The sequence below is a fragment of the Clytia hemisphaerica genome, unplaced genomic scaffold, assembly GCF_902728285.1.
Source record: "Clytia hemisphaerica strain Z4C2 unplaced genomic scaffold, Clytia hemisphaerica genome assembly, whole genome shotgun sequence".
Lineage (NCBI taxonomy): Eukaryota > Metazoa > Cnidaria > Hydrozoa > Leptothecata > Clytiidae > Clytia > Clytia hemisphaerica.
Genome location: NW_027103761.1, coordinates 940,495 through 964,979, shown reverse-complemented (window position 1 = coordinate 964,979; position 24,485 = coordinate 940,495). Strand labels below are relative to the sequence as shown.

The 24,485-nt window shown below is 37.1% G+C and overlaps 1 protein-coding gene, 1 long non-coding RNA gene and 21 other non-coding genes across 23 annotated transcripts; 22 read left to right on the top strand and 1 right to left on the bottom strand.

Moving 5' to 3' along the window:
- Positions 1–1,927: 1,927 nt before the first annotated feature.
- On the top strand, positions 1,928–2,756 carry LOC136805648 (troponin T, cardiac muscle-like). Its single transcript, XM_067062224.1, has 2 exons — positions 1,928–2,312; positions 2,725–2,756. Exons 1-2 carry the CDS (start codon positions 1,928–1,930, stop codon positions 2,754–2,756), a joined length of 417 nt encoding a protein of 138 aa, XP_066918325.1.
- A 4,180-nt stretch (positions 2,757–6,936) lies between these two features.
- LOC136805656 (uncharacterized) lies at positions 6,937–10,504 on the bottom strand. The gene is made up of 3 exons (XR_010846434.1): positions 10,272–10,504; positions 7,759–7,823; positions 6,937–6,979 (listed from the first exon to the last, which is right to left on the bottom strand). It is a non-coding gene; the product is annotated as an uncharacterized lncRNA (long non-coding RNA).
- Positions 10,505–17,970: 7,466 nt separating this feature from the next.
- On the top strand, positions 17,971–18,042 carry Trnae-uuc (transfer RNA glutamic acid (anticodon UUC)). Its single transcript has one exon. It is a non-coding gene; the product is annotated as a tRNA-Glu (tRNA).
- A 183-nt stretch (positions 18,043–18,225) lies between these two features.
- Trnat-agu (transfer RNA threonine (anticodon AGU)) lies at positions 18,226–18,298 on the top strand. Its single transcript has one exon. It is a non-coding gene; the product is annotated as a tRNA-Thr (tRNA).
- A 166-nt stretch (positions 18,299–18,464) lies between these two features.
- On the top strand, positions 18,465–18,536 carry Trnae-uuc (transfer RNA glutamic acid (anticodon UUC)). The gene has a single exon. It is a non-coding gene; the product is annotated as a tRNA-Glu (tRNA).
- Positions 18,537–18,719: 183 nt separating this feature from the next.
- Positions 18,720–18,792, top strand: Trnat-agu (transfer RNA threonine (anticodon AGU)). The gene has a single exon. It is a non-coding gene; the product is annotated as a tRNA-Thr (tRNA).
- A 166-nt stretch (positions 18,793–18,958) lies between these two features.
- Trnae-uuc (transfer RNA glutamic acid (anticodon UUC)) lies at positions 18,959–19,030 on the top strand. Its single transcript has one exon. It is a non-coding gene; the product is annotated as a tRNA-Glu (tRNA).
- A 183-nt stretch (positions 19,031–19,213) lies between these two features.
- On the top strand, positions 19,214–19,286 carry Trnat-agu (transfer RNA threonine (anticodon AGU)). Its single transcript has one exon. It is a non-coding gene; the product is annotated as a tRNA-Thr (tRNA).
- A 166-nt stretch (positions 19,287–19,452) lies between these two features.
- Trnae-uuc (transfer RNA glutamic acid (anticodon UUC)) lies at positions 19,453–19,524 on the top strand. The gene has a single exon. It is a non-coding gene; the product is annotated as a tRNA-Glu (tRNA).
- Positions 19,525–19,707: 183 nt separating this feature from the next.
- Trnat-agu (transfer RNA threonine (anticodon AGU)) lies at positions 19,708–19,780 on the top strand. The gene has a single exon. It is a non-coding gene; the product is annotated as a tRNA-Thr (tRNA).
- A 166-nt stretch (positions 19,781–19,946) lies between these two features.
- Trnae-uuc (transfer RNA glutamic acid (anticodon UUC)) lies at positions 19,947–20,018 on the top strand. The gene has a single exon. It is a non-coding gene; the product is annotated as a tRNA-Glu (tRNA).
- Positions 20,019–20,201: 183 nt separating this feature from the next.
- Positions 20,202–20,274, top strand: Trnat-agu (transfer RNA threonine (anticodon AGU)). The gene has a single exon. It is a non-coding gene; the product is annotated as a tRNA-Thr (tRNA).
- Positions 20,275–20,440: 166 nt separating this feature from the next.
- Trnae-uuc (transfer RNA glutamic acid (anticodon UUC)) lies at positions 20,441–20,512 on the top strand. The gene has a single exon. It is a non-coding gene; the product is annotated as a tRNA-Glu (tRNA).
- A 183-nt stretch (positions 20,513–20,695) lies between these two features.
- Trnat-agu (transfer RNA threonine (anticodon AGU)) lies at positions 20,696–20,768 on the top strand. The gene has a single exon. It is a non-coding gene; the product is annotated as a tRNA-Thr (tRNA).
- A 166-nt stretch (positions 20,769–20,934) lies between these two features.
- Positions 20,935–21,006, top strand: Trnae-uuc (transfer RNA glutamic acid (anticodon UUC)). Its single transcript has one exon. It is a non-coding gene; the product is annotated as a tRNA-Glu (tRNA).
- Positions 21,007–21,189: 183 nt separating this feature from the next.
- On the top strand, positions 21,190–21,262 carry Trnat-agu (transfer RNA threonine (anticodon AGU)). Its single transcript has one exon. It is a non-coding gene; the product is annotated as a tRNA-Thr (tRNA).
- A 166-nt stretch (positions 21,263–21,428) lies between these two features.
- On the top strand, positions 21,429–21,500 carry Trnae-uuc (transfer RNA glutamic acid (anticodon UUC)). Its single transcript has one exon. It is a non-coding gene; the product is annotated as a tRNA-Glu (tRNA).
- Positions 21,501–21,682: 182 nt separating this feature from the next.
- Positions 21,683–21,755, top strand: Trnat-agu (transfer RNA threonine (anticodon AGU)). Its single transcript has one exon. It is a non-coding gene; the product is annotated as a tRNA-Thr (tRNA).
- Positions 21,756–21,921: 166 nt separating this feature from the next.
- On the top strand, positions 21,922–21,993 carry Trnae-uuc (transfer RNA glutamic acid (anticodon UUC)). The gene has a single exon. It is a non-coding gene; the product is annotated as a tRNA-Glu (tRNA).
- Positions 21,994–22,414: 421 nt separating this feature from the next.
- Trnae-uuc (transfer RNA glutamic acid (anticodon UUC)) lies at positions 22,415–22,486 on the top strand. The gene has a single exon. It is a non-coding gene; the product is annotated as a tRNA-Glu (tRNA).
- Positions 22,487–23,163: 677 nt separating this feature from the next.
- Trnat-cgu (transfer RNA threonine (anticodon CGU)) lies at positions 23,164–23,236 on the top strand. The gene has a single exon. It is a non-coding gene; the product is annotated as a tRNA-Thr (tRNA).
- A 656-nt stretch (positions 23,237–23,892) lies between these two features.
- Positions 23,893–23,964, top strand: Trnae-uuc (transfer RNA glutamic acid (anticodon UUC)). The gene has a single exon. It is a non-coding gene; the product is annotated as a tRNA-Glu (tRNA).
- Positions 23,965–24,147: 183 nt separating this feature from the next.
- On the top strand, positions 24,148–24,220 carry Trnat-agu (transfer RNA threonine (anticodon AGU)). The gene has a single exon. It is a non-coding gene; the product is annotated as a tRNA-Thr (tRNA).
- Positions 24,221–24,485: the final 265 nt, after the last annotated feature.

Here is a 24,485-nt window from a genome sequence, read left to right as displayed (position 1 = left end):
GATATTCCTTCGGTACAGGGTTATCCCAACCGATTGGAAGTTGACAAACACTTTGAAATATCAATCTGCCTTTCAAGATAACGGGGAGATAAGACCTAATGGGTCATAAAACGAATTCAAAGCAGAAAGCATACCACGGCGTGTTTTTGCAAAGACTTTATCAGGTGCTTCAAACTGAAAGATGTCATTTTTCAAAGACCATAAAACACCTAAAACACGTTGAACTGAGGAACACTTCTCATCTTTTCTTTTAATCACAGGAACAGACTCCAATGCTTCTGGACAATTTGATGAAAACTTTGTCAAATGGAAACCTCCAGAATCACACAATCTTGACACGTCAGATATAAGCGACTTAGCAGACTCAACAGAATCAGTAGACTTGAGTAAATCATCTACATAGAATTTTTTTCTAAGTGTATCAGCAGCCTTAGAACCAAATTCAATCTCACCAGCAGAAGCTGTTCTTTTCAAGGCAAAGTTACTACAACTTGGTATTTAAATCATCATTTTATGACTTAATGGTTGACAAAACCATTTGAATGAAACACAATACAAATCCAAATCGTTACTTATTAATTATTTCGGTTTCTAAATATTAGCCAAAGGCTACACGATCTAACATAATGTTTACCTTTCCGATCTTCAACAATAAGTTGATATGTCCATATGCTTATCGTACTATATAATGATGATTGTAAACTAAATTAACTTTCATATGACACCAAAATTGACATCAAAATAACAAATCAAAGGTAATAATAATAAAGTGGACAATATTTAACATTCTCTGAATAGATAACTTTTTTTAATTTGTAAGATAAAATTTGTGCAGTTAAGTCCTTTTGCATCGTTTTATTATTGTTTCTGAGTTTCCACTATGAATGTTGATAATGTTTTCATAGTGTTGTAGTGTTATAACTACAAATTTTTGTAACATGCTGATAGTGTTTGTTACAGAGATGATTATACTCAATTTTTAAGTGTTGTTTTTTAAAAGAGTTTCCGCTATGAGTGTTGATATTGTTTTCATAGTGTTGTAGTGTTATAGCTACAAATCTTTGTAACATGCTGATAGTGTGTTTGTTTCAGAGATGATTATACTCAATTTTGAAGTGTTATTTTTTAAAAGAGTTTCCGCTATGAATGTTGATAATGTTTTCATAGTGTTGTAGTGTTATAGCTACAAATTTTTGAAACATGTTGATAGTGTTTGTTTCAAAGATGATTATTCTCTCAATTTTTTTTATAAAGGGTTAATTAAACTTTGTTTTACTTTTTTTGTCGTTTAAAAAATCAGTTTTTAAGATGCCTATAAGCAGCTTTGTACCCTAAACGTTAAGATATGTTGAACGTTTGTGTTTAGGGTGGGGTACAAAGTCCTATGGCTTATCCTTCACGTGGTGTACCCTGTTACACATCTTTAAAGCATATGTAATATGCCTTAAAAATGCTAACTGAAAGTCAAGGCTTAGAAGAACCTTAAAGGAATAAATTTTCGCTGAAAAGATTTCGAAAAATTTGGTGTATTTTGCCTTTCCAAATTTGAAATAATCAATGCTTTCTTCATCTTCACTTAATTAGTGATTTGCTTAAAGCAAAACTTAATCTCCACTGTAAAGTTATTTTTCATTTTTTAACCGAAATATGTTTACGCCAAAATTTGTTCCTTTAAGGAGTTTAAGTTATTTTGTCCAACTTTAATAGGAAAAATTTATGTAGATGTATTTATATGTATTTATCTCTTCAATACCCAAAGAGACATTTGAACTAACTTCTTTTTTCTCATGTCTAAAATCTTCCCCAATGTAAAAATCACACTTTATTTTTAAGGCCTGTTTTATATGAATTGTTTTGGGATTACCATTAATTAATATATATCTTTTCTTTACAGACAAAAATTAAAAACAAATTAGAATTAAAAATCATGTCACAGACTAGCGATGACTTTTTAATGGAAGAAATAACAGCGGAAGAGAAAAGGATAAGGAAAATGAAAGTAGCAATTGAGGAAGATCGAGAACAACTGAGGAGTGAGAAAGTATGGCTGAGCGAAGAGAAAGAAAAGGTGGAGAGGGAACAATTAAATAATCGAAACGAAAGGCAGGAATTAGAAAGGATGAGAAATGAATTGGAGCAGGAAAGGGAATTATTAACGGTGGAGAAGGCAAGACTAGAAGAGGAAAGGAAGGTTTTTGAGGATGAGAAGCTGGCCAACAAGAAAGACCTTTCAAGAAAGGCTTACGACCGCTATCGTAGCATACACGGCGGGCCACGGTCGACGAAATCTTTTAAACATTGGGTGGAGAAAGGTGGGCAGGATTCAGCTGGATTTTTGTCGTCCTGGAGCGCGAAGAATAATTCTTTGCAGCTTGCAAATCAAACCCCCCAACACCAACACCATTATAAAATAGACCAAAAAGTCTTCCATGTAAGTCTTTCTGGAGAGGCAGCCACTGGTGTCAAGCTATGATCGATTTAACATAGCTTGACTACAATAACTAATCGATGGATGATCCTCTTAGAAAGGCTTACATGGAAAATTTTTTGTATTAGTCTTGCACATTTTAGTTTTTACCTTTCTGACTAAGCCTAAAATTCTCACAAAACCACTATAGCAAGAAGGACAAGATAGTTGCTTGAATATACTTTTGTTACTCCAACAAGGTTCCACTTGCAAGTTTAAATCTTTGATTATATCCTATAATGTATCTTTTCATTCAGAAAAATGTTTCCAGGATTTGAGTTCCCGTTGAGAATTTACAAAATGAAGTATTCAGATCATTCCCTTAAAAAAGGAAAGGTTTCTACTGTTGACAATTTCGTTTAGAGTTTAAAGTTAGGTATTTTACCAGATAAAGATTAAACATCATTGCCATATGCATAAATTAATCCCTGAAGATCGCTTATTTAACCTACCTTTGCCCAGTCCATTTATTCATAAGAGTTAGCATTTTATAGTTGCCTGTGCATGTTACTCAGAGGTGTATAGATATTTCTATTATTTAGTTGCCTGTGCATGGTTCACACAGGGTTAGATATTTCTATTATTTAGTCGTCTGTGCATGGTTCACACAGGGTTAGATATTTCTATTATTTAGTCGCCTGTGCATGGTTCACACAGGGTTAGATATTTCTATTATTTAGTCGCCTGTGCATGGTGGCACACAGGGTTAGATATTTCTATTATTTAGTCGCCTGTGCATGGTTCACACAGGGTTAGATATTTCTATTATTTAGTCGCCTGTGCATGGTTCACACAGGGTTAGATATATTTCTATTATTTAGTCGCCTGTGCATGGTTCACACAGGGTTAGATATTTCTATTATTTAGTCGCCTGTGCATGGTTCACACAGGGTTAGATATATTTCTATTATTTAGTCGCCTGTGCATGGTTCACACAGGGTTATAGATGACAAGTAGAGAATTAAAAAAACAGTCAGTCACAACTTTGAAATAATATTGCTTAATTCTACTTATAGTCTTTCAGGGCAAGATAGAAACCTTTATTATTACCTCGATATTCTTTGCAAAATCAAACATAAACTTTAGTATCTATACATTTCAAGGTTTATTTAATACGCCAATCTTTCAATGTCAATGTCCCATTCATATCATTGGAATCGTTAGGAAAAGGTTCTTCGATATTATTTGCAAAAATATACGAATTGTTATCAATTTAAGATTTAATATGATTCATCTTTTTGTCATTTTCAGTAAGATACTAATTTAATGAATGTATTGAGTATTGTATTGGTATATGGTATGGTTGTATTGTTCCCGCTATACATAAAAGGTAAGTAAACATTTTTCTATAAGTTTAAAAACAGTGTCCTTTTTCTAACTTATTTTAAATAGGTACATTCCATTTATGTTTTACCTTTTCATTCATTATAGAAAACATGGCATGTGACGTGATAGCGTAACAGATTGAATATATGGCGAAATGTAAGAATAACTTTTTTTCTTCATACCTTACTATCCAATTTTATATTTTGTGCTCTTCGCCAACCTGTCAATAATATTTACAATCCAAAGGGCTTTTGATGTGTTCAACAACACTGTACTCGGCGGGTGCGACGCCGGGTGACGGCTAGTATAATTACTCTTTGCAGGTACAACACGTGATTTACCCATCATCAAACAACAATGGACAGAATTGTCAGAATTTACGAATCTAAGATAATGGCAACCACCGTAGCCATAATCACAAGTGTCTGAAAAATGATGGAGACTAATTTCTACAACCTCGCGAAATTCTTTAGGTTTGAAACAACGATCAATTTGCAAAGATTTCAAATCAGATAAAGATTCAATCCATTTCTCCCATTGAACAAGATATTCCTTCGGTACAGGGTTATCCCAACCGATTGGAAGTTGACAAACACTTTGAAATATCAATCTGCCTTTCAAGATAACGGGGAGATAAGACCTAATGGGTCATAAAACGAATTCAAAGCAGAAAGCATACCACGGCGTGTTTTTGCAAAGACTTTATCAGGTGCTTCAAACTGAAAGATGTCATTTTTCAAAGACCATAAAACACCTAAAACACGTTGAACTGAGGAACACTTCTCATCTTTTCTTTTAATCACAGGAACAGACTCCAATGCTTCTGGACAATTTGATGAAAACTTTGTCAAATGGAAACCTCCAGAATCACACAATCTTGACACGTCAGATATAAGCGACTTAGCAGACTCAACAGAATCAGTAGACTTGAGTAAATCATCTACATAGAATTTTTTTCTAAGTGTATCAGCAGCCTTAGAACCAAATTCAATCTCACCAGCAGAAGCTGTTCTTTTCAAGGCAAAGTTACTACAACTTGGTGACGAAGTACTTCCTTGCAAATGAGCATCACAGCGTGAAAGGGGTCGATATCCGGTACGATTTTTTCATTACATTTTACCGCATAAATAAAATATACTGTAATATATTTTGCAATTTTGATCCCGCATATTATAATATCCGTGTTACCACATACTCCAAAGTGAGACTCCGCATATTGTTATATACCCCTGAATTCATATCCGTGGAGTATAGTATATCGGTTACGTATGATGTATCTTTCATATTGACCGTATATTTTATTCCGTATATATCTGTATATTCCTGATACGTATGCAACGTGAATAAGGGAAGCCGTGTACTACTTAATATATTACATCATACCCCTTGTATATGAAAACGGGAGAATGATAGGGTTTCAAGGGTTTTTCATTTTTCTGTAATATACTCCAGTATACAAAAACAAAAGAGATTTTTTATTAGCACACAAACCTTTTCAACTTTTCAAAATTTGCTGTATAGATATTTTTGATAACCTTTCATTAAGTACTGAAGGAGACGAGAGAATCTTGTTTGCCAAAAAGAGCACTGTAATTACGAAAACCATAGGAGGAATCGAGGAAGAAAAATAAAACGAATAAAGACAAAACTATTGTAATGAAGTTGTTTTTTTTGTAACATAATAGACCAAGCAGAGCGTACAAAAAATTATTTAACAAATCTAAAATGTTTAATGAGATAAAAATAGAGGTAAATAATTTATTGATTGTGTTAAAAGTATCCTCGAACCGATCAAACAACTAAATCGACAATACAAAATTTTAACAACCCTGTATCAGTGACCCGGTGAAAAACATACACTTTTTTTTATAAGAACAATGAGGCTGAAAAATGCCAAAAAATAAGAACAATGAGGCTGAAAAATGCCAAAAAATAAGAACAATTTAAGAACAGTGGAGAGGCTGAAGTTAGAGAGTTATAGCAAAAAGAATCAATGGTTTCTAAAATCCTCTAAACAGTGAAGTAAATAGCCAAAACTTGTTTTTTACCTTAGAAAAAATAAGAACAAAGTAAGAACAATTCAAGGCTCAAAGTGCCAAAAAAATAAGAACAGCCGAGCCTCAGCAAAAATTTACTGGTTCTTATAAAAAAAAGTGTACTGTAGTCGACATAAAATTAAGGTACAAATTACGATAGGAATGAGATCGCTTGTCTTAAACGATTGTGTTATTCCACATGTTTTCTTTATAAGAACATAAGGCTTCGTTTGTTAAAATGAAAGAACATTTTAGACCCAATTTCTCAGAAAATGGATAAAATACCCCTTAGAAGATGAAATTAAAAATATTCTTAGGATTTTAAAAGAAAAAAAGTTAACAGCATCCCAAGGCTAAAAAAACCTTCATTATAGATCACCGGGTGGGTTCTCTAACCGGGTACAATTTGTCTGATTTTTACAATATGTAGAAGTACCAACGGGTCTGTGACACAATACAGTATATATTTATCAATCATTTGATCATTATGCTTATATTAAAGTCGCTGGCGTCTGAATCTTTATTCATCACCAGCCAAAATGTTGTCTTGTTCAGCCGTTTGATAATTTCTTTACGTCAAGGTTCCAAGTTATAGCTGAAAGACAAAATAAAATTTTCAGAAGGAGTTCCAAAATTCTGTCAATTTGGTAGCTTGAATGGGAAATAGGGTAAGCATCTTTTAAGGTTTATATAGCGCACACTTTTGACATAATCATTACTCTTCTTGATGTGTTTGTACGAGCTCCAATCCTTTTGCGTTTCTCTTGTACATTAATTGCATCATTTGACAAAAGATATGTAAGACTTTGCATGTATCTTTAATTGAGCAGCATTGCAACTCGTACAAATGTAAAAAATTTAAAAGTAATAATTATGACGTATGCGTTGCGGAGCACTTTTTGAGAGTTACAAATCAGCTCAAGTGTTCATATGGTTAAATATCTTTGAAAAGTGAAAAAAAGTGTGACCATATTAGATCCTTTTGCCTTATGAAAAACAATCTAAAATTGTACATTTCTCAATATAGTTATTACATGGGGAAAGGAATAATAGGCTTATACGCAAGTAATCAAAGTTAACTCAAAAATATTTATTCTTACCTCAGTTAACCAGTTGGTTTCACTTGTGCAAACAAAAGGATTTGTAACTCCTAAAAGGGAACAAAAACAAAATCTTATAGTTTAAGTGACATCATAAGTTCTTCACCAGCTAAATCGTACTTTACATCATAAGTAAAACCTTACACTTGAGGGAACAGACGGTATGTGTTCTAATAATAGGTCAGATTCTCTTCGTCCCCGATGGAAAATTACCCTGAGATTCCAGTCCACTATAAAAATTGACTTTCATTTCATCCCCATTTTAAATTCAATGTTTAAAAGTTGCATTCAAAAACCATCCCCACTGGATCTTTTAACCTTGGAACAATATAATTTCTATTCCCATTGGGATTTTGATACCAGTTTTTATCCCCACTGAAAGCAAAAGTTTCAAAGAGGCAGTGAGACAGGGGTGTCTTTTGAAACTTTTGATGAAATATTTGGGAGGGGCCACCAATTTGAAAAGTTACATTTACAGACTGTGCAAACTTATTGAGAATCATATCTAGAGGTGATTCAAAAATTTTTTTTGATAGACATTTTAAGGAAAAATATTTCACTGATGAAAAAGTCCAGGTATTTTAGCTCTTGAACTCTTCTTTTAACTCAAGCTTTGTTTTTATTAATAACACCCCTGTCTCGCAGCGCCGGTGGAACTTCTTCTCACAGTGGGGATGAACATTTCCATCAAAAAACTAACGGGGAAAGAATTTCTATTGTTAAATAGTAGTCTTTTACTGAACACTTTCTTCATTGGAGAGGAAGTAAAATAAAATTTTGAGAGTCAAGATACTGAGTAAGATCATGTTGCGACATAATAATGACTTACTTAGTTTAGGGTTAATTTCCTTGAAATTTAAACGATGTCCATGTACACGCAACATCACTTTAGTGCTAAAATAAAAAGTAAATATAAATAGTTTATAATTATTAAATATTTCCCGTTTTCCAAAAGGGAAATATTTGTTAAAACGGGCTTTCTCCATCATAATTTCCAGTGTCAAAACGCCTTCCGTACGCCCTGACTGACGCCCGTTTTAGCGCCTAAAGAAAGTCTACTTTATAAGAATCAAATCAATATCTCTTGATTGAAGGCAATATGCCTTTCGGTAATTAGTTATTAGAAAGTAAACAAAGGATGGCAAAAAAGATGAGCATATTTATTTTTATTATAAGCATCTACTTTATAAGAATCAAATCAATAACTCTTGAGCAAAGGCAACATGCCTTTCGGTAATTAGTTCTTACAAAGTAAACAAAGGATGGCGAAAAAAATGAGCATATTCATTTTTATTATAAGCATTTTCTTTATAAGAATCAAATCAATAACTCTTGATTGAAGGCAATATATCTTTCGGAAATTAGTTATTAGAAAGTAAACAAAGGATGGCAAAAAAGATGAGCATATTTATTTTTATTATAAGCATTTTCTTTATAAGAATCAAATCAATAACTCTTGATTGAAGGCAATATGCCTTTCGGTAATTAGTTCTTACAAAGTAAACAAAGGATGGCAAAAAAGATGAGCATATTTATTTTTATTATAAGCATTTTCTTTATAAGAATCAAATCAATAACTCTTGATTGAAGGCAATATATCTTTAGGTAATTAGTTATGAAAAAGTAAACAAAGGATGGATAAAAAAATGAGCATATTTATTTTTATTATAAGCATCTACTTTATAAGAATCAAATCAATAACTCTTGATTGAAGGCAATATATCTTTCGGTAAATAAGTCTTACAAAGTAAACAAAGTATGGCGAAAAAGATGAGCATATTTATTTTTATTATAAGTGTCTACTTTATAAGAATCAAATAAATTTCAGAATTTTTGGCGTTTTCACTGTGATAACGTGTGAGCGATAACTTCTCTTTTTGAGATGTGAGCGACCGTCTATCCCATGTCATCTAAAAAGTAAAGTTGAAACCAAGCTTTCTTCCTCCAACTTAAATCTTATCGATAAAACGAATTTAAAATCTACACATGCGTAATTTTGCTTACTTAGGGAAATTTCGATAAGAAGCTCTGCGGGGCATTCTTAGCGACAGCTACTTGCTAGTATATGTCAATAATGACCTTCATTTTTAAGGAAATATTTAGTCGCATTTTTGCGAATCTTGTTAGCATTAAATAACAAAAAGTGCTAATTCAATTGTTGGGTGAAGCTACAGATTTTTTGGTCATGGCCTTACAACAAGGATTTAGGCAGAGTTAATAGAAGAAAGATCAAAAACAGTTTACAACCAAGAAATTCAGGCTAAACAGGATAATGGAAATGCAATCCAAAATATATCTGGCCATGGCTAACTGACTGGTTACCGATTAGCATAAACTTACACTCATAATTAAAGATTTATCTAAAAAAATTTAACTTGCCTAATAGAGAAAATCTCAACACCTTGTCAAATAACTTTCATGCACAAAAAGACTTTGCAGAATAATCTATCTCAAACGAAATTATTTTGTTTACAAAAATGTTATTCAGAAGTTATAGTACACAAGGTTTTTTTGAAACTGCTTTTTAGCATTATGCTTTCCAATATTTCTAAGAAAATTAAGCTTTGAAAGTAATTACAAAAAACAAAACAAAAAAATTAAAGTCCAATTGAATCATAATTTTTACAGTTTAAACATGGTTTAGAATGTTTTGACTGTTGATGTTGTTTTGGCATTAAAATGACTAACAACATGCACATCTGATTCAAAAGAACTTCAAAGATTTTGTATTGTTCCAAAAATTACAATCATAGCTAGTCCCTTAGTTTTGAAACAAAGTAATATCCACATTTTGACACTCTATTGAATGGCTAATGCTGATATGTGTTTGGCATGCTTGATGACTACACATATGCCAGATATTACAGTGTTTCAAAAAGATCTAAGGGAGGAATAATGATCCATCTCTAATCAAAAAATCTACTCAAATTTAGTTTTTGCATTTACCATAACTGGAAATATTTGTTTAAAGATTTACATACATCAAAAGATTTTTACTATAATATGGACGAAATCAAAATATGAGTAAAACCAAAATGAAGAGAATACAAACACAACACAGCCATAAAAACAGAATCCTAGCTACAGTTATTCTAAATTATGTTCAAAATCTGTAATTCAAGCTTACTTTTCTCTTTACTATACAGTGCAGCATATAATGTACAGCAATGAAATAATATCAACACCGTCATTGAAAAAAAATGCATCAAAACTAAGCCATAAAAAAATTCAAACAGTATAGTACCTTTTTTCTGCCTTAAAATCTTTCTTATCATTTTTTAATAACTGTCTTCAATCTCAAAAAAACAATAGAAGTTTAAGTTTTAAAATAATAAAATATACTTAGCTTGGAGTTAATTCTGTTATTCTTGACAATAAAGTCCTTCATGTTACTTCAAATCTTAAGCTCAATGGGAACTTTCCGCCATCTTGCTTGCCGCCAAATTCAAGAAGACTGCTTTGTTGTTTTTGTGCGTTTCATAAAATCAAAAAAGGAGCTGGAACCCAGCAAGGGCGGATGTTTTTTCTCTGAACGGGCGTGAGTGTAGCGACACCCATAGAGTATAAAATGATATCCGAACACAGTATACCTATAATGGGTTATCCGAAAAGAATATAACGTAACCGGGAATATAAATCCTAATGATATGTTTACGGGAAAATTTATACTCCGTATACGTTTTATTCGTATACGGCACTGTATACTCACGGATGCGTATCTAAACAGAAATCGACATACTCCCGTATTCAGCTATGTTTCGCGCTGTGCATTCATCTCATAAGTGACAGGTGGTTTGGAATAGTCACCATCCCTCCACCACAGAAATTGATGAAACCGACGTTGACTTTCAGGAATTTTGATTTGGAAAAACATGGATTCAATATCAGCTGTGAAAGCAACATGTTCCTGGCGAAATCTCATCAAAATTCCAATCAAATGGTTAGCTAGATCAGGACCTTGCACAAGCTCTTTGTTCATACAGAAACCTTTGTATGACGAACTACAATCAAAAACAACTCTAATTTTATTTTTCGTAGGGTGATATACACCATGATGTGGAATGTACCAATTCTGACCCTCAGGATATGATGACGTAACCTCTTGAGCATAACCTTTCTCGATGATATTCTTCATGAAACTAACATAATCAGAGTGAAACTGCGCAGAAGATTGAAATTTTCTTTTCAACGAATCCATTCTTTTCAAAGCTTGTGGAAAATTGTCAGGGAAGGACTGATTCTTATTTCTAAATGGTAGTGGAACATGATAATGACCATCAATGAACTCTGAGGACTCAACTATTTCAAGGAAATGCAGATCATCTTGTGAAAATACCTCAAAATCAGACATGCGAGTTTCAGGCACAGTTTCAATAGAAAATAGGTTCTTAAGCATAGTCTCAATTCCAGAATCCTTAACTCTTGGCTCTTCAACCAACAGATGATTGGATCTACCATTAGAATTCACCGAAATTCTACAACATGCTACAGACTTAGATCTAGGAGAACAAATTGGTCCTACGACACACCAGCCTAACTTTGTCTTGTAAGCAAAGGGACCATCATCTTGGCTAGCAATTGTTTTCACAGGCTCAATAGCTTTAGGACAATTTCCTCCAACCAAAATTCCTATTTTCAAAGAAGCAGTGTTTGGAAGTTCAGACTCTATAGATTTCAAATAGGGCCAAGCTTGAATAGACTTAGATGTAGGAATCTCACTTTGATCAACTGGAATGTAAGATTTACTAAAAAGTTTTGGTAGAGATGTCCAACTTCCATCACCAGCATGCAATCCTTTCACTTTCAGTCCAGATACAACATGACAAGCTTCAGTCTTACAGGAAGTGATTGTGTCAACAGTCAAATCAGTACGTTCAGTTTGATTATTTACCTTTGATTACCTTTGATGTGTTTCAGCAAATTCTCTGCTCACTCAACCCGTGGGGTCCGGTGTTTGACCATTTCAACAATTGAATTCGAGTCAGCCATCCTGTAAGGGAGATAGGCAGGGAGCAGTGGCTGGTCGGGAACATCTTGCAGAAATTGATCAAGTTGTTTTTTGAAGGAATTTTTGGAACATTTGGTCATGTCACGTATTTTTCTTGGTAACACATTGAATAGTCTTGGACCGGTGTCTGAAAGGCAGCTCTTCCAAATGTTCTTGTTTGTTGTATTCACTGGTTTGAGGTGGCATTTTCTTCCCAGGCGTTGGTTTGTATATGAATAAATACCGCCTTCCCCTTCACCATAGTTAAAATTTGGCACCAGTTGTTCGATTATACACCATGTATATATAATTTGGTATCTTTCGCGTCTTCTCTCGAGACTGTACATGTTGAGGTGTTTGAGCTTCTCCCAATAATTCAAATTGGGTGGAAGTTGGATCCCTTTTATAAAGGATTTTTGCAGATACTCCAGTTCTTGCATCAGGGATCGCTTTGTAGGAGACCATAGCTGGGAGCAGTATTCCAGATGTTGAAGTACCAATGTCTTCCAAAGAGTGATCATTACTGATTTATCTCTGGACTTGAAGGTTCTGTATATCCAGGCACTTATACCCTTGACTCTGTCAGTGATCGTTTGAATGTGCATTTCATATGACAGGCTGTTTGATAGCAAGATACCCAGGTCTTTCACAGCACTTTTTATTTCGATTGGCTGCTGTACATCTGATTTGTAGACTGAGTGTACTTTCAGTTGTTCATTTTTTCCGTATGCAATGTGTTCAAACTTTTTCCCATTGAGCTCCATATTGTTGATGGATGTCCAGTCATAGACAACGTCTAGATCATCTTGAAGGAGACTCACATCTGCAGCGCAAGATATTGCCTTCATAAGTCTTGTGTGTCGTCAGCAAAAGATGAGAGGATGGAATGTTTAATCTTTTCGTTTATGTCACTAATCATTACCAGAAACAAGAGGGGGCCCAGAACTGAGCCTTGTGGAACTCCGCTTGTAACTTTTGCTTCATCTGATGGGAACGTGTTTATGGAAACTTTTTGGTATCTCTCAGTAAGGAAGGATTGTATCCAGTTCAATAGTTGTCCTTTGATTCCATTGATTTTTAGCTTGTGTAGCAAGATGTGATGGTCCACCTTGTCAAAGGCCTTGCTGAAGTCAAGGTAGATTACATCAACATTTTCATTGTTTTGTAGGTGAGATATCAGTCTTTCTACATGAGCCAATAGTTGACTCAAGCAAGATCGCCCTGGTCTGAAACCATGTTGTGTTGGATTGTATAGGTTGTTTTCTTCAAGGTGGATTTGCAATTTCTCTCTGACTATTTTCTCAAATAGTTGGTGTCGATACATTGATAAAATATCTTCAGAAATGAAGGAAGCTTGTGAACAATTGTCAACACAGCAAATGTAACAATGTCAGATTTAGACAATTCATGACGTAATATAACTGGAACAACACACATACTAATGTTTCTTTCAGAATCCTTATTCAAAATACAACTAACAGGTGGATTTGAAACTTCAGGCTTTTTAGGACAAGGTCTGACATCAGGTTCTTTAGATTCAGAGCTGTCTTTCTTCGAGTCTTTAGGAGGTAGACGTGGAGGATGACGAAATCTCATTCCATGAGTAATAGTTGGATGCTTTTTATTACAAACCAGACAAGTTCTTCGATTTTTACAACTTGAAGCAAGATGACCTTTTTCAAGACATCCGAAACAAAGCTTTTCCTTCAATATAAATCGAAACTTTTCCTCCATTGTTTTCCCTTTAAAGATTGGACAAACTTCAATATCATGGTCTACGTCACAAGCCGAACAAAGAAACGTCTTATAACCCTTTGTACCATCCTTTCTATCGTGTAATCTTTTTGGTTTGAAATCACTACGACCAACTCTAGAATCATCATAAAACCGATCTTTAAAAGCTTCCCTTGAGAAAAGTGGATCACTTGCAACTATCATTTCATTTTCCACGAACAAAAGCACATCCTTAAAGCAGGGCTCACGGTCAGACTCAGTTCGAATGTTTATCACCTTTCTATTCCATTTATCATGACAATGCAGTGGAAGTTTACTGGTTATTATGCAAAGATTATCAGCTGTATCAAAACTATTCCAAAGTTTATTCTCAATGACGGAACCACACTTAAGTAAAAATGAATAAAATTTACCAAAGGCAGAGGAGTCTCCTGGTTTAATAGCTTCCCAACGATCTAGTTCCTTTTTGAAAAAAGTCATAATTCGGTGGGGATCACCGTATTTTTTCTTCAATAGAGACTTAGCATGATTATAACCATCACTTAAGTACAGACAACACTGAATTAAGTCATTAGCCTCTCCCTCAGTAAAATTCATTAAGCGAGCTAGACGTCCTTCACTGTCAGAGATCCTCTTTTCAACTAGTTCTTCAAAATTTGTTATGAATGATCTATATTCCAATGGATCACCCTTGAAAACCTCAAGTTTAACCGCAGGAGCACCTTGCATTTTAACAAGATCAAAAAGAGCATTCGAAATATCAGCAGTATCAACGGTCGTTTGAAACTTAGAAACTCTTCTCACACTTCGTGTTCTAGGTTTAGAAGGTGGAGCTGGCAAAAAATTGACACTACCATGGCTAGATACAGACTCTGGCCAAGAAATTTGCTTAGAAGAAATAGGAATACTTTTTCTTGTAGACTCAGCCTTTTTCTCGAAGTTTGAATTTCCCAACGTCCAATTTTCAAAAATATCAGAAATTGCCCTTTTCTTAGCAACTTCTTTTTCAAGGAGCAAACGATCCTTTTCACTAACACCCTCCCTCTCAGCAAAGGCAAGTTCAACTTCTAGACTAGCCAGTTGAGTAGCATTCTCGAGCATTTTTTCTTCTGGAGAAGTCCTCTTTGACGAAGAACTAGTTGCCCCTAACGAAGATTTCTTCCCCGACGACCTTGTTGATTTCGTGATAGATTTAGCTTCAGATTCCTTAGCATAACGTATGGCAGAACTTTTAGTCAAGAAAATGTCGGTATCTACACTAGCCAAAAACGAATCTAATTCACGTGGTTCATTAATCAGTGGTTACAACTTTTCACATACAAAGAGCAATTCGGCAAAAGCCTTATCTAAACCCATGATTTCATCATTAACAGAACTAGATGGCAAAGACTTCAACAACATTTCATTAACATGATCACATCTTTTCATAATTTCAGCATCAAGCCTACACCTCTGTCTCTTAAAAAGCTCAAAATCATAATTTTTATCAGATCTTCTGGTCTTCCACTTAGTCACATTTCTATCCCAATCAGACTGACGAGCCGCTTCATTTTCCGATGGTTCAGACATAACTCCAAAACAAGTTTCAAACAAATTTTATCAAATTACGATATTATCAAGCAGCTAGTCAAAATCTAGATTAGATTTTCAACACTGAAGTGATTAACATCCGATATTTTACCAAATCACGTTACTATCAAGCAGCTAGTCAAAATCTAGATTGGATTTTCAGCACTGAAGTGATTAACATCCAATATTTCATCAAATCACGTTACTATCAAGCAGCTAGTCAAAATCTAGATTGGATTTTCAGCACTGAAGTGATTAACATCCAATATTTTTCTTTATTATTATATATGTAATTGTAAGATGTTATAATATAATATTACGAGATGACAAAATATTTTCAACAGATGAATCACAAATCAAAGCAACAAAACGACTCCGAAAAGAACTGACGGATCAGATTTCCTCTGGGTGAGGATGGTTCAAACAATTTTCATAAAATTCCTAAGTTAAAAAACTTTACCAAACCGCGCACTTATGCACTAGCGCATCATCAAAAAATCAAATCAAACTTGCAAAATTGAAAATCGCCTCAAGCTTGCAGCAAAACGTAAAACAAAAAATACTTTCAAAAAAAAATTCAAAAGTTCAAAAATCTCGCTGTTCAAAAATTCAAAACAGGACGGCCCAACTACTGGGCATTATCTCGCTCTCTGAAGATAAAAAATTCTTGTTACTTGAACAAGTTGCGCGCAAAAAAAATCCAACGAGGGTTCTAAACCCTACCGTTATTCACTCAAGCAATCGCAAGAGGAGTTCGACACACACACGAGAGAGATTAAAAAATCAAAAATCAAAATCAAAAAATGAACGAAAGTCTCAAAAGAAAATTCAGCAATTATTTTTACCTTTGTGGCTGTGAAAAGGTTTTATTAATGACTGGTCGAAATATTAAGAACTTAAGTAGAAAACTAGAAATCCAAACAGAAAATAGACAACGAAAAATGTAAAGTCAAGTTCTCAAGTTCTTGTAAAAACGACAGTAAAAATAATTAAAAAGAACTTATATACACCCGGGATTACAAATTAAACATAATTAAAACTCAATCATCAAGCTCATTAAAGATGGCTTTTCTGCCATCAACAAATTACTTTTTAATGACTTTTGTACCCCTTGAAAGACTTTCAAGGTGGTGAGAAAAAAAAACACTCTTAAGGCTTGCACGCAGTCGGCACCAATTTTGTCTAAGTACGGGGAAGAGCGTATGGGATATCAGTACATCAGGATTGGTCTTTTAAGATCGGTAAATCGGTATTAGGGGACAAATTTGATAGTTATTGGTATTTTAAGACCATCTCGGTATCGGTAAAAGACCATTTTTTATGTCGTTATTTCGGTATTTTTGGTTAACTATCCAAGACCAATTTTGGTGAAATAACTTTTATAAAGTTTTTTTTTTGGCTTCGCTTGCAATAAAGTTTTTTGACAATCTACCAATTTGCTGAACACAACTATTCAAAACAAAATATTTCAAATTTCTTGCTCGCTTCGCTCGCATTGGCTTCTTCCAAATTCTTTGCTCTATCAAATTTATCTCTTTATCTTTAAAGATTTGGCCCGTGGCGGTCAATAATTTTGAATTTTTTTCTGGTCGGCCATGGTGGGGCCTCCTTTCAAAGATATATTCAAAGATCTGACCTAATAAATAATCTGTCCCTGGTAATATCATACGTATATTAAGGAACGCTGTGGGGGAAGAGGGCGCTAGTTAGAGTATTTGTGACATTTTAGAAAAATTTGACTTTTGCCCCACCAAAAACCAGTAGCGTGGTGGCAGGAGGGGCTACTCCCCCCCCAGCGGACGTTCTTAAAGGGGCGACTAAATACAAAGGGTGCAAAAAGAAGCCTTTAATTACTAATTTGGGCACCCCTTTGCTCTTTTACACCTTAGATATGTCAGTTTTCGGCCAAAAAGAGGGAAAATACCCAAAAGATTTTGTGCTTTACATAGGGGGCACCAAAATCAAAATCTTCTACAATTTTCTCCTTAGTTTGCCCGAATTTTAGTCCAACCCACGCTACTGCCCTCAACCAGCTGACAATAGCTCTTAATCACTGCATTCTCGGCCCAAAACTTTTGTATAAAACCAATTTTTACTGAAAAAGTAACCCTTGGAGTGACCTTTTTTAGAAGTTTTGTAATCGTTAGAGAGACTTTTGAAGGTGAAAAAACTGACCCTTATTGTAATTATAGATTGCCAATTACCCCAAAGTAAGGCTCACTCCTTCACAAAAATGCCATTTTATGCTTGAGACGTATGTACGAAATGTTAAATCAAAAGTCAGAATTAAGATCCTAGCCTATAAAAAAGCTGTAAGGATATTTTAAGATGATTTTCCTAAAAAGAAAATAAGAATATCCACAATGAAATGGATTTACACCATTCTCATAAAAAAATAGTGTAATTGAGAGAAAAAATGATCCGTATATCGGTATTACGAAGTCCAGTACGCCCCCACAAGTATCCACGGGGCAATGAGACAGGTGTGTTTCATGTAGAACTAAATCACCACAATGAGTAATACGGCGTTGAAATATTTAAACTATATAGCGCTGTCAAGGCGAAAGCCCTTGGGCGAAAGCAATTGAAGATAGTATTGACTTTCAAAGAGTTTGAAACGACTTTGAAACGCTTATCAAGACTGTCTCAAGTTGCTTTAGGTTTGTGTCAATCAAAAGACTTTTTGCGTCACTTTAGGAAGGATAAATACGATTTGGTGTACTCGACGAAGAATCGTTTTGTAAAGACATGTCCCGTGTGGTCTAGTGGTTAGGATTTCTGGTTTTCACCCAGGCGGCCGGGGTTCGATTCCCCGCACGGGAGTGCCACTTTCATGTTGCGAATAAAATACATCTCGCTGACCTAAACCAACAGACAGACGATGATAGAAAGAAGGTGTATTGCCAGATGAAATGAAAAGGCTATCGACAGACCAATACCTACTCTTCGACATGAACAAAGTACGTAGAGTATTGCCATTCAAATTTCCCTGCGTCAACATCATTCGGCGCTGTGGCTTAGCGGTTAAAGCGCCTGTCTAGTAAACAGGAGATCCCCGGTTCAAATCCGGGCAGTGCCTCGTCAGTTTTCTTGTCTCAAAGTATCAGATTATGATCATAAGAGTCTCCAAAGTTCGTGCTTGGAGTTGCTTTAGGTTTGTGTCAATCAAAAGACTTTTTGCGTCACTTTAGGAAGGATAAATACGATTTGGTGTACTCGACGAAGAATCGTTTTGTAAAGACATGTCCCGTGTGGTCTAGTGGTTAGGATTTCTGGTTTTCACCCAGGCGGCCGGGGTTCGATTCCCCGCACGGGAGTGCCACTTTCATGTTGCGAATAAAATACATCTCGCTGACCTAAACCAACAGACAGACGATGATAGAAAGAAGGTGTATTGCCAGATGAAATGAAAAGGCTATCGACAGACCAATACCTACTCTTCGACATGAACAAAGTACGTAGAGTATTGCCATTCAAATTTCCCTGCGTCAACATCATTCGGCGCTGTGGCTTAGCGGTTAAAGCGCCTGTCTAGTAAACAGGAGATCCCCGGTTCAAATCCGGGCAGTGCCTCGTCAGTTTTCTTGTCTCAAAGTATCAGATTATGATCATAAGAGTCTCCAAAGTTCGTGCTTGGAGTTGCTTTAGGTTTGTGTCAATCAAAAGACTTTTTGCGTCACTTTAGGAAGGATAAATACGATTTGGTGTACTCGACGAAGAATCGTTTTGTAAAGACATGTCCCGTGTGGTCTAGTGGTTAGGATTTCTGGTTTTCACCCAGGCGGCCGGGGTTCGATTCCCCGCACGGGAGTGCCACTTTCATGTTGCGAATAAAATACATCTCGCTGACCTAAACCAACAGACAGACGATGATAGAAAGAAGGTGTATTGCCAGATGAAATGAAAAGGCTATCGACAGACCAATACCTACTCTTCGACATGAACAAAGTACGTAGAGTATTGCCATTCAAATTTCCCTGCGTCAACATCATTCGGCGCTGTGGCTTAGCGGTTAAAGCGCCTGTCTAGTAAACAGGAGATCCCCGGTTCAAATCCGGGCAGTGCCTCGTCAGTTTTCTTGTCTCAAAGTATCAGATTATGATCATAAGAGTCTCCAAAGTTCGTGCTTGGAGTTGCTTTAGGTTTGTGTCAATCAAAAGACTTTTTGCGTCACTTTAGGAAGGATAAATACGATTTGGTGTACTCGACGAAGAATCGTTTTGTAAAGACATGTCCCGTGTGGTCTAGTGGTTAGGATTTCTGGTTTTCACCCAGGCGGCCGGGGTTCGATTCCCCGCACGGGAGTGCCACTTTCATGTTGCGAATAAAATACATCTCGCTGACCTAAACCAACAGACAGACGATGATAGAAAGAAGGTGTATTGCCAGATGAAATGAAAAGGCTATCGACAGACCAATACCTACTCTTCGACATGAACAAAGTACGTAGAGTATTGCCATTCAAATTTCCCTGCGTCAACATCATTCGGCGCTGTGGCTTAGCGGTTAAAGCGCCTGTCTAGTAAACAGGAGATCCCCGGTTCAAATCCGGGCAGTGCCTCGTCAGTTTTCTTGTCTCAAAGTATCAGATTATGATCATAAGAGTCTCCAAAGTTCGTGCTTGGAGTTGCTTTAGGTTTGTGTCAATCAAAAGACTTTTTGCGTCACTTTAGGAAGGATAAATACGATTTGGTGTACTCGACGAAGAATCGTTTTGTAAAGACATGTCCCGTGTGGTCTAGTGGTTAGGATTTCTGGTTTTCACCCAGGCGGCCGGGGTTCGATTCCCCGCACGGGAGTGCCACTTTCATGTTGCGAATAAAATACATCTCGCTGACCTAAACCAACAGACAGACGATGATAGAAAGAAGGTGTATTGCCAGATGAAATGAAAAGGCTATCGACAGACCAATACCTACTCTTCGACATGAACAAAGTACGTAGAGTATTGCCATTCAAATTTCCCTGCGTCAACATCATTCGGCGCTGTGGCTTAGCGGTTAAAGCGCCTGTCTAGTAAACAGGAGATCCCCGGTTCAAATCCGGGCAGTGCCTCGTCAGTTTTCTTGTCTCAAAGTATCAGATTATGATCATAAGAGTCTCCAAAGTTCGTGCTTGGAGTTGCTTTAGGTTTGTGTCAATCAAAAGACTTTTTGCGTCACTTTAGGAAGGATAAATACGATTTGGTGTACTCGACGAAGAATCGTTTTGTAAAGACATGTCCCGTGTGGTCTAGTGGTTAGGATTTCTGGTTTTCACCCAGGCGGCCGGGGTTCGATTCCCCGCACGGGAGTGCCACTTTCATGTTGCGAATAAAATACATCTCGCTGACCTAAACCAACAGACAGACGATGATAGAAAGAAGGTGTATTGCCAGATGAAATGAAAAGGCTATCGACAGACCAATACCTACTCTTCGACATGAACAAAGTACGTAGAGTATTGCCATTCAAATTTCCCTGCGTCAACATCATTCGGCGCTGTGGCTTAGCGGTTAAAGCGCCTGTCTAGTAAACAGGAGATCCCCGGTTCAAATCCGGGCAGTGCCTCGTCAGTTTTCTTGTCTCAAAGTATCAGATTATGATCATAAGAGTCTCCAAAGTTCGTGCTTGGAGTTGCTTTAGGTTTGTGTCAATCAAAAGACTTTTTGCGTCACTTTAGGAAGGATAAATACGATTTGGTGTACTCGACGAAGAATCGTTTTGTAAAGACATGTCCCGTGTGGTCTAGTGGTTAGGATTTCTGGTTTTCACCCAGGCGGCCGGGGTTCGATTCCCCGCACGGGAGTGCCACTTTCATGTTGCGAATAAAATACATCTCGCTGACCTAAACCAACAGACAGACGATGATAGAAAGAAGGTGTATTGCCAGATGAAATGAAAAGGCTATCGACAGACCAATACCTACTCTTCGACATGAACAAAGTACGTAGAGTATTGCCATTCAAATTTCCCTGCGTCAACATCATTCGGCGCTGTGGCTTAGCGGTTAAAGCGCCTGTCTAGTAAACAGGAGATCCCCGGTTCAAATCCGGGCAGTGCCTCGTCAGTTTTCTTGTCTCAAAGTATCAGATTATGATCATAAGAGTCTCCAAAGTTCGTGCTTGGAGTTGCTTTAGGTTTGTGTCAATCAAAAGACTTTTTGCGTCACTTTAGGAAGGATAAATACGATTTGGTGTACTCGACGAAGAATCGTTTTGTAAAGACATGTCCCGTGTGGTCTAGTGGTTAGGATTTCTGGTTTTCACCCAGGCGGCCGGGGTTCGATTCCCCGCACGGGAGTGCCACTTTCATGTTGCGAATAAAATACATCTCGCTGACCTAAACCAACAGACAGACGATGATAGAAAGAAGTGTATTGCCAGATGAAATGAAAAGGCTATCGACAGACCAATACCTACTCTTCGACATGAACAAAGTACGTAGAGTATTGCCATTCAAATTTCCCTGCGTCAACATCATTCGGCGCTGTGGCTTAGCGGTTAAAGCGCCTGTCTAGTAAACAGGAGATCCCCGGTTCAAATCCGGGCAGTGCCTCGTCAGTTTTCTTGTCTCAAAGTATCAGATTATGATCATAAGAGTCTCCAAAGTTCGTGCTTGGAGTTGCTTTAGGTTTGTGTCAATCAAAAGACTTTTTGCGTCACTTTAGGAAGGATAAATACGATTTGGTGTACTCGACGAAGAATCGTTTTGTAAAGACATGTCCCGTGTGGTCTAGTGGTTAGGATTTCTGGTTTTCACCCAGGCGGCCGGGGTTCGATTCCCCGCACGGGAGTGCCACTTTCATGTTGCGAATAAAATACATCTCGCTGACCTAAACCAACAGACAGACGATGATAGAAAGAAGGTGTATTGCCAGATGAAATGAAAAGGCTATCGACAGACCAATACCTACTCTTCGACATGAACAAAGTACGTAGAGTATTGCCATTCAAATTTCCCTGCGTCAACATCATTCGGCGCTGTGGCTTAGCGGTTAAAGCCTGCCTTCTAGTAAACAGGAGATCCCCGGTTCAAATCCGGGCAGTGCCTCGTCAGTTTTCTTGTCTCAAAGTATCAGATTATGATCATAAGAGTCTCCAAAGTTCGTGCTTGGAGTTGCTTTAGGTTTGTGTCAATCAAAAGACTTTTTGCGTCACTTAGGAAGGATAAATACGATTTGGTGTACTCGACGAAGAATCGTTTGTAAAGACATGTCCCGTGTGGTCTAGTGGTTAGGATTTCTGGTTTTCACCCAGGCGGCCGGGGTTCGATTCCCCGCACGGGAGTGCCACTTTCATGTTGCGAATAAAATACATCTCGCTGACCTAAACCAACAGACAGACGATGATAGAAAAGAAGGTGTATTGCCAGATGAAATGAAAAGGCTATCGACAGACCAATACCTACTCTTCGACATGAACAAAGTACGTAGAGTATTGCCATTCAAATTTCCTGCGTCAACATCATTCGGCGCTGTGGCTTAGCGGGTTAAAGCGCCTGTCTAGTAAACAGGAGATCCCCGGTTCAAATCCGGGCAGTGCCTCGTCAGTTTTCTTGTTCTCAAGTCATTATCAGATTATCATAAGAGTCCAAAGTTCGTCCTTGGAGTTGCTTTAGGTTTGTGTCAATCAAAAGACTTTTTGCGTCACTTTAGGAGGAGGATAAATACGATTTGGTGTACTCGACGAAGAATCGTTTTGTAAAGACATGTCCCGTGTGGTCTAGTGGTAGGATTTTGGTTTTCACCCAGGCGGCCGGGGTTCGATTCCCCGCACGGGGTGCCCCTTTCATGTGCGAAATAAAATACATCTCGCTGACCTAAACCAACAGACAGACGATGATAGAAAGAAGGTGTATTGCCAGATGAAATGAAAAAGGCTATCGACAGACCAATACCTACTCTTCGACATGAACAAAGTACGTAGAGTATTGCCATTCAAATTTCCCTGCGTCAACATCATTCGGCGCTGTGGCTTAGCGGTTAAAGCGCCTGTCTCGTAAACAGGAGATCCCCGGTTCAAATCCGGGCAGTGCCTCGTCAGTTTTCTTGTCTCAAAGTATCAGATTATGATCATAAGAGTCTCCAAAGTTCGTGCTTGGAGTTGCTTTAGGTTTGTGTCAATCAAAAGACTTTTTGCGTCACTTTAGGAAGGATAAAACGATTTGGTTGTACTCGACGAAGAATCGTTTTGTAAAGACATGTCCCGTGTGGTCTAGTGGTTAGGATTTCTGGTTTCCCCAGGCGGCCGGGGTTCGATTCCCCGCACGGGAGTGCCACTTTCATGTTGCGAATAAAATACATCTCGCTGACCTAAACCAACAGACAGACGATGATAGAAAGAAGGTGTATTGCCAGATGAAATGAAAAGGCTATCGACAGACCAATACCTACTCTTCGACATGAACAAAGTACGTAGAGTATTGCCATTCAAATTTCCCTGCGTCAACATCATTCGGCGCTGTGGTTAGCGGTTAAAGCGCCTGTCTAGTAAACAGGAGATCCCCGGTTCAAATCCGGGCAGTGCCTCGTCAGTTTTCTTGTCTCAAAGTATCAGATTATGATCATAAGAGTCTCCAAAGTTCGTGCTTGGAGTTGCTTTAGGTTTGTGTCAATCAAAAGACTTTTTGCGTCACTTTAGGAAGGATAAATACGATTTGGATACTCGACGAAGAATCGTTTTGTAAAGACATGTCCCGTGTGGTCTAGTGGTTAGGATTTCTGGTTTTCACCCAGGCGGCCGGGGTTCGATTCCCCGCACGGGAGTGCCACTTTCATGTTGCGAATAAAATACATCTCGCTGACCTAAACCAACAGACAGACGATGATAGAAAGAAGGTGTATTGCCAGATGAAATGAAAAGGCTATCGACAGACCAATACCTACTCTTCGACATGAACAAAGTACGTAGAGTATTGCCATTCAAATTTCCCTGCGTCAACATCATTCGGCGCTGTGGCTTAGCGGTTAAAGCGCCTGTCTAGTAAACAGGAGATCCCCGGTTCAAATCCGGGCAGTGCCTCGTCAGTTTTCTTGTCTAAGTATCAGATATGATCATAAGAGTCTCCAAAGTTCGTGCTTGGAGTTGCTTTAGGTTTGTGTCAATCAAAAGACTTTTTGCGTCACTTTAGGAAGGATAAATACGATTTGGTGTACTCGACGAAGAATCGTTTTGTAAAGCACATGCCGTGTGGTCTAGTGGTTTAGGATTTCTGGTTTCACCCAGGCGGCCGGGGTCGATTCCCCGCACGGGAGTGCCACTTTCATGTTGCGAATAAAATACATCT

What these genes read in the sequence shown, in the direction of transcription:
- LOC136805648 (XM_067062224.1), top strand. Translation starts at nt 1,928, where the DNA reads ATGTCACAGACTAGCGATGACTTTTTAATGGAAGAAATAACAGCGGAA. An exon ending in TAAACATTGGGTGGAGAAAG is followed by an intron (nt 2,313 to 2,724) that starts GTGGGCAGGATT and finishes CTTTTCATTCAG; the next exon opens with AAAAATGTTTCCAGGATTTG.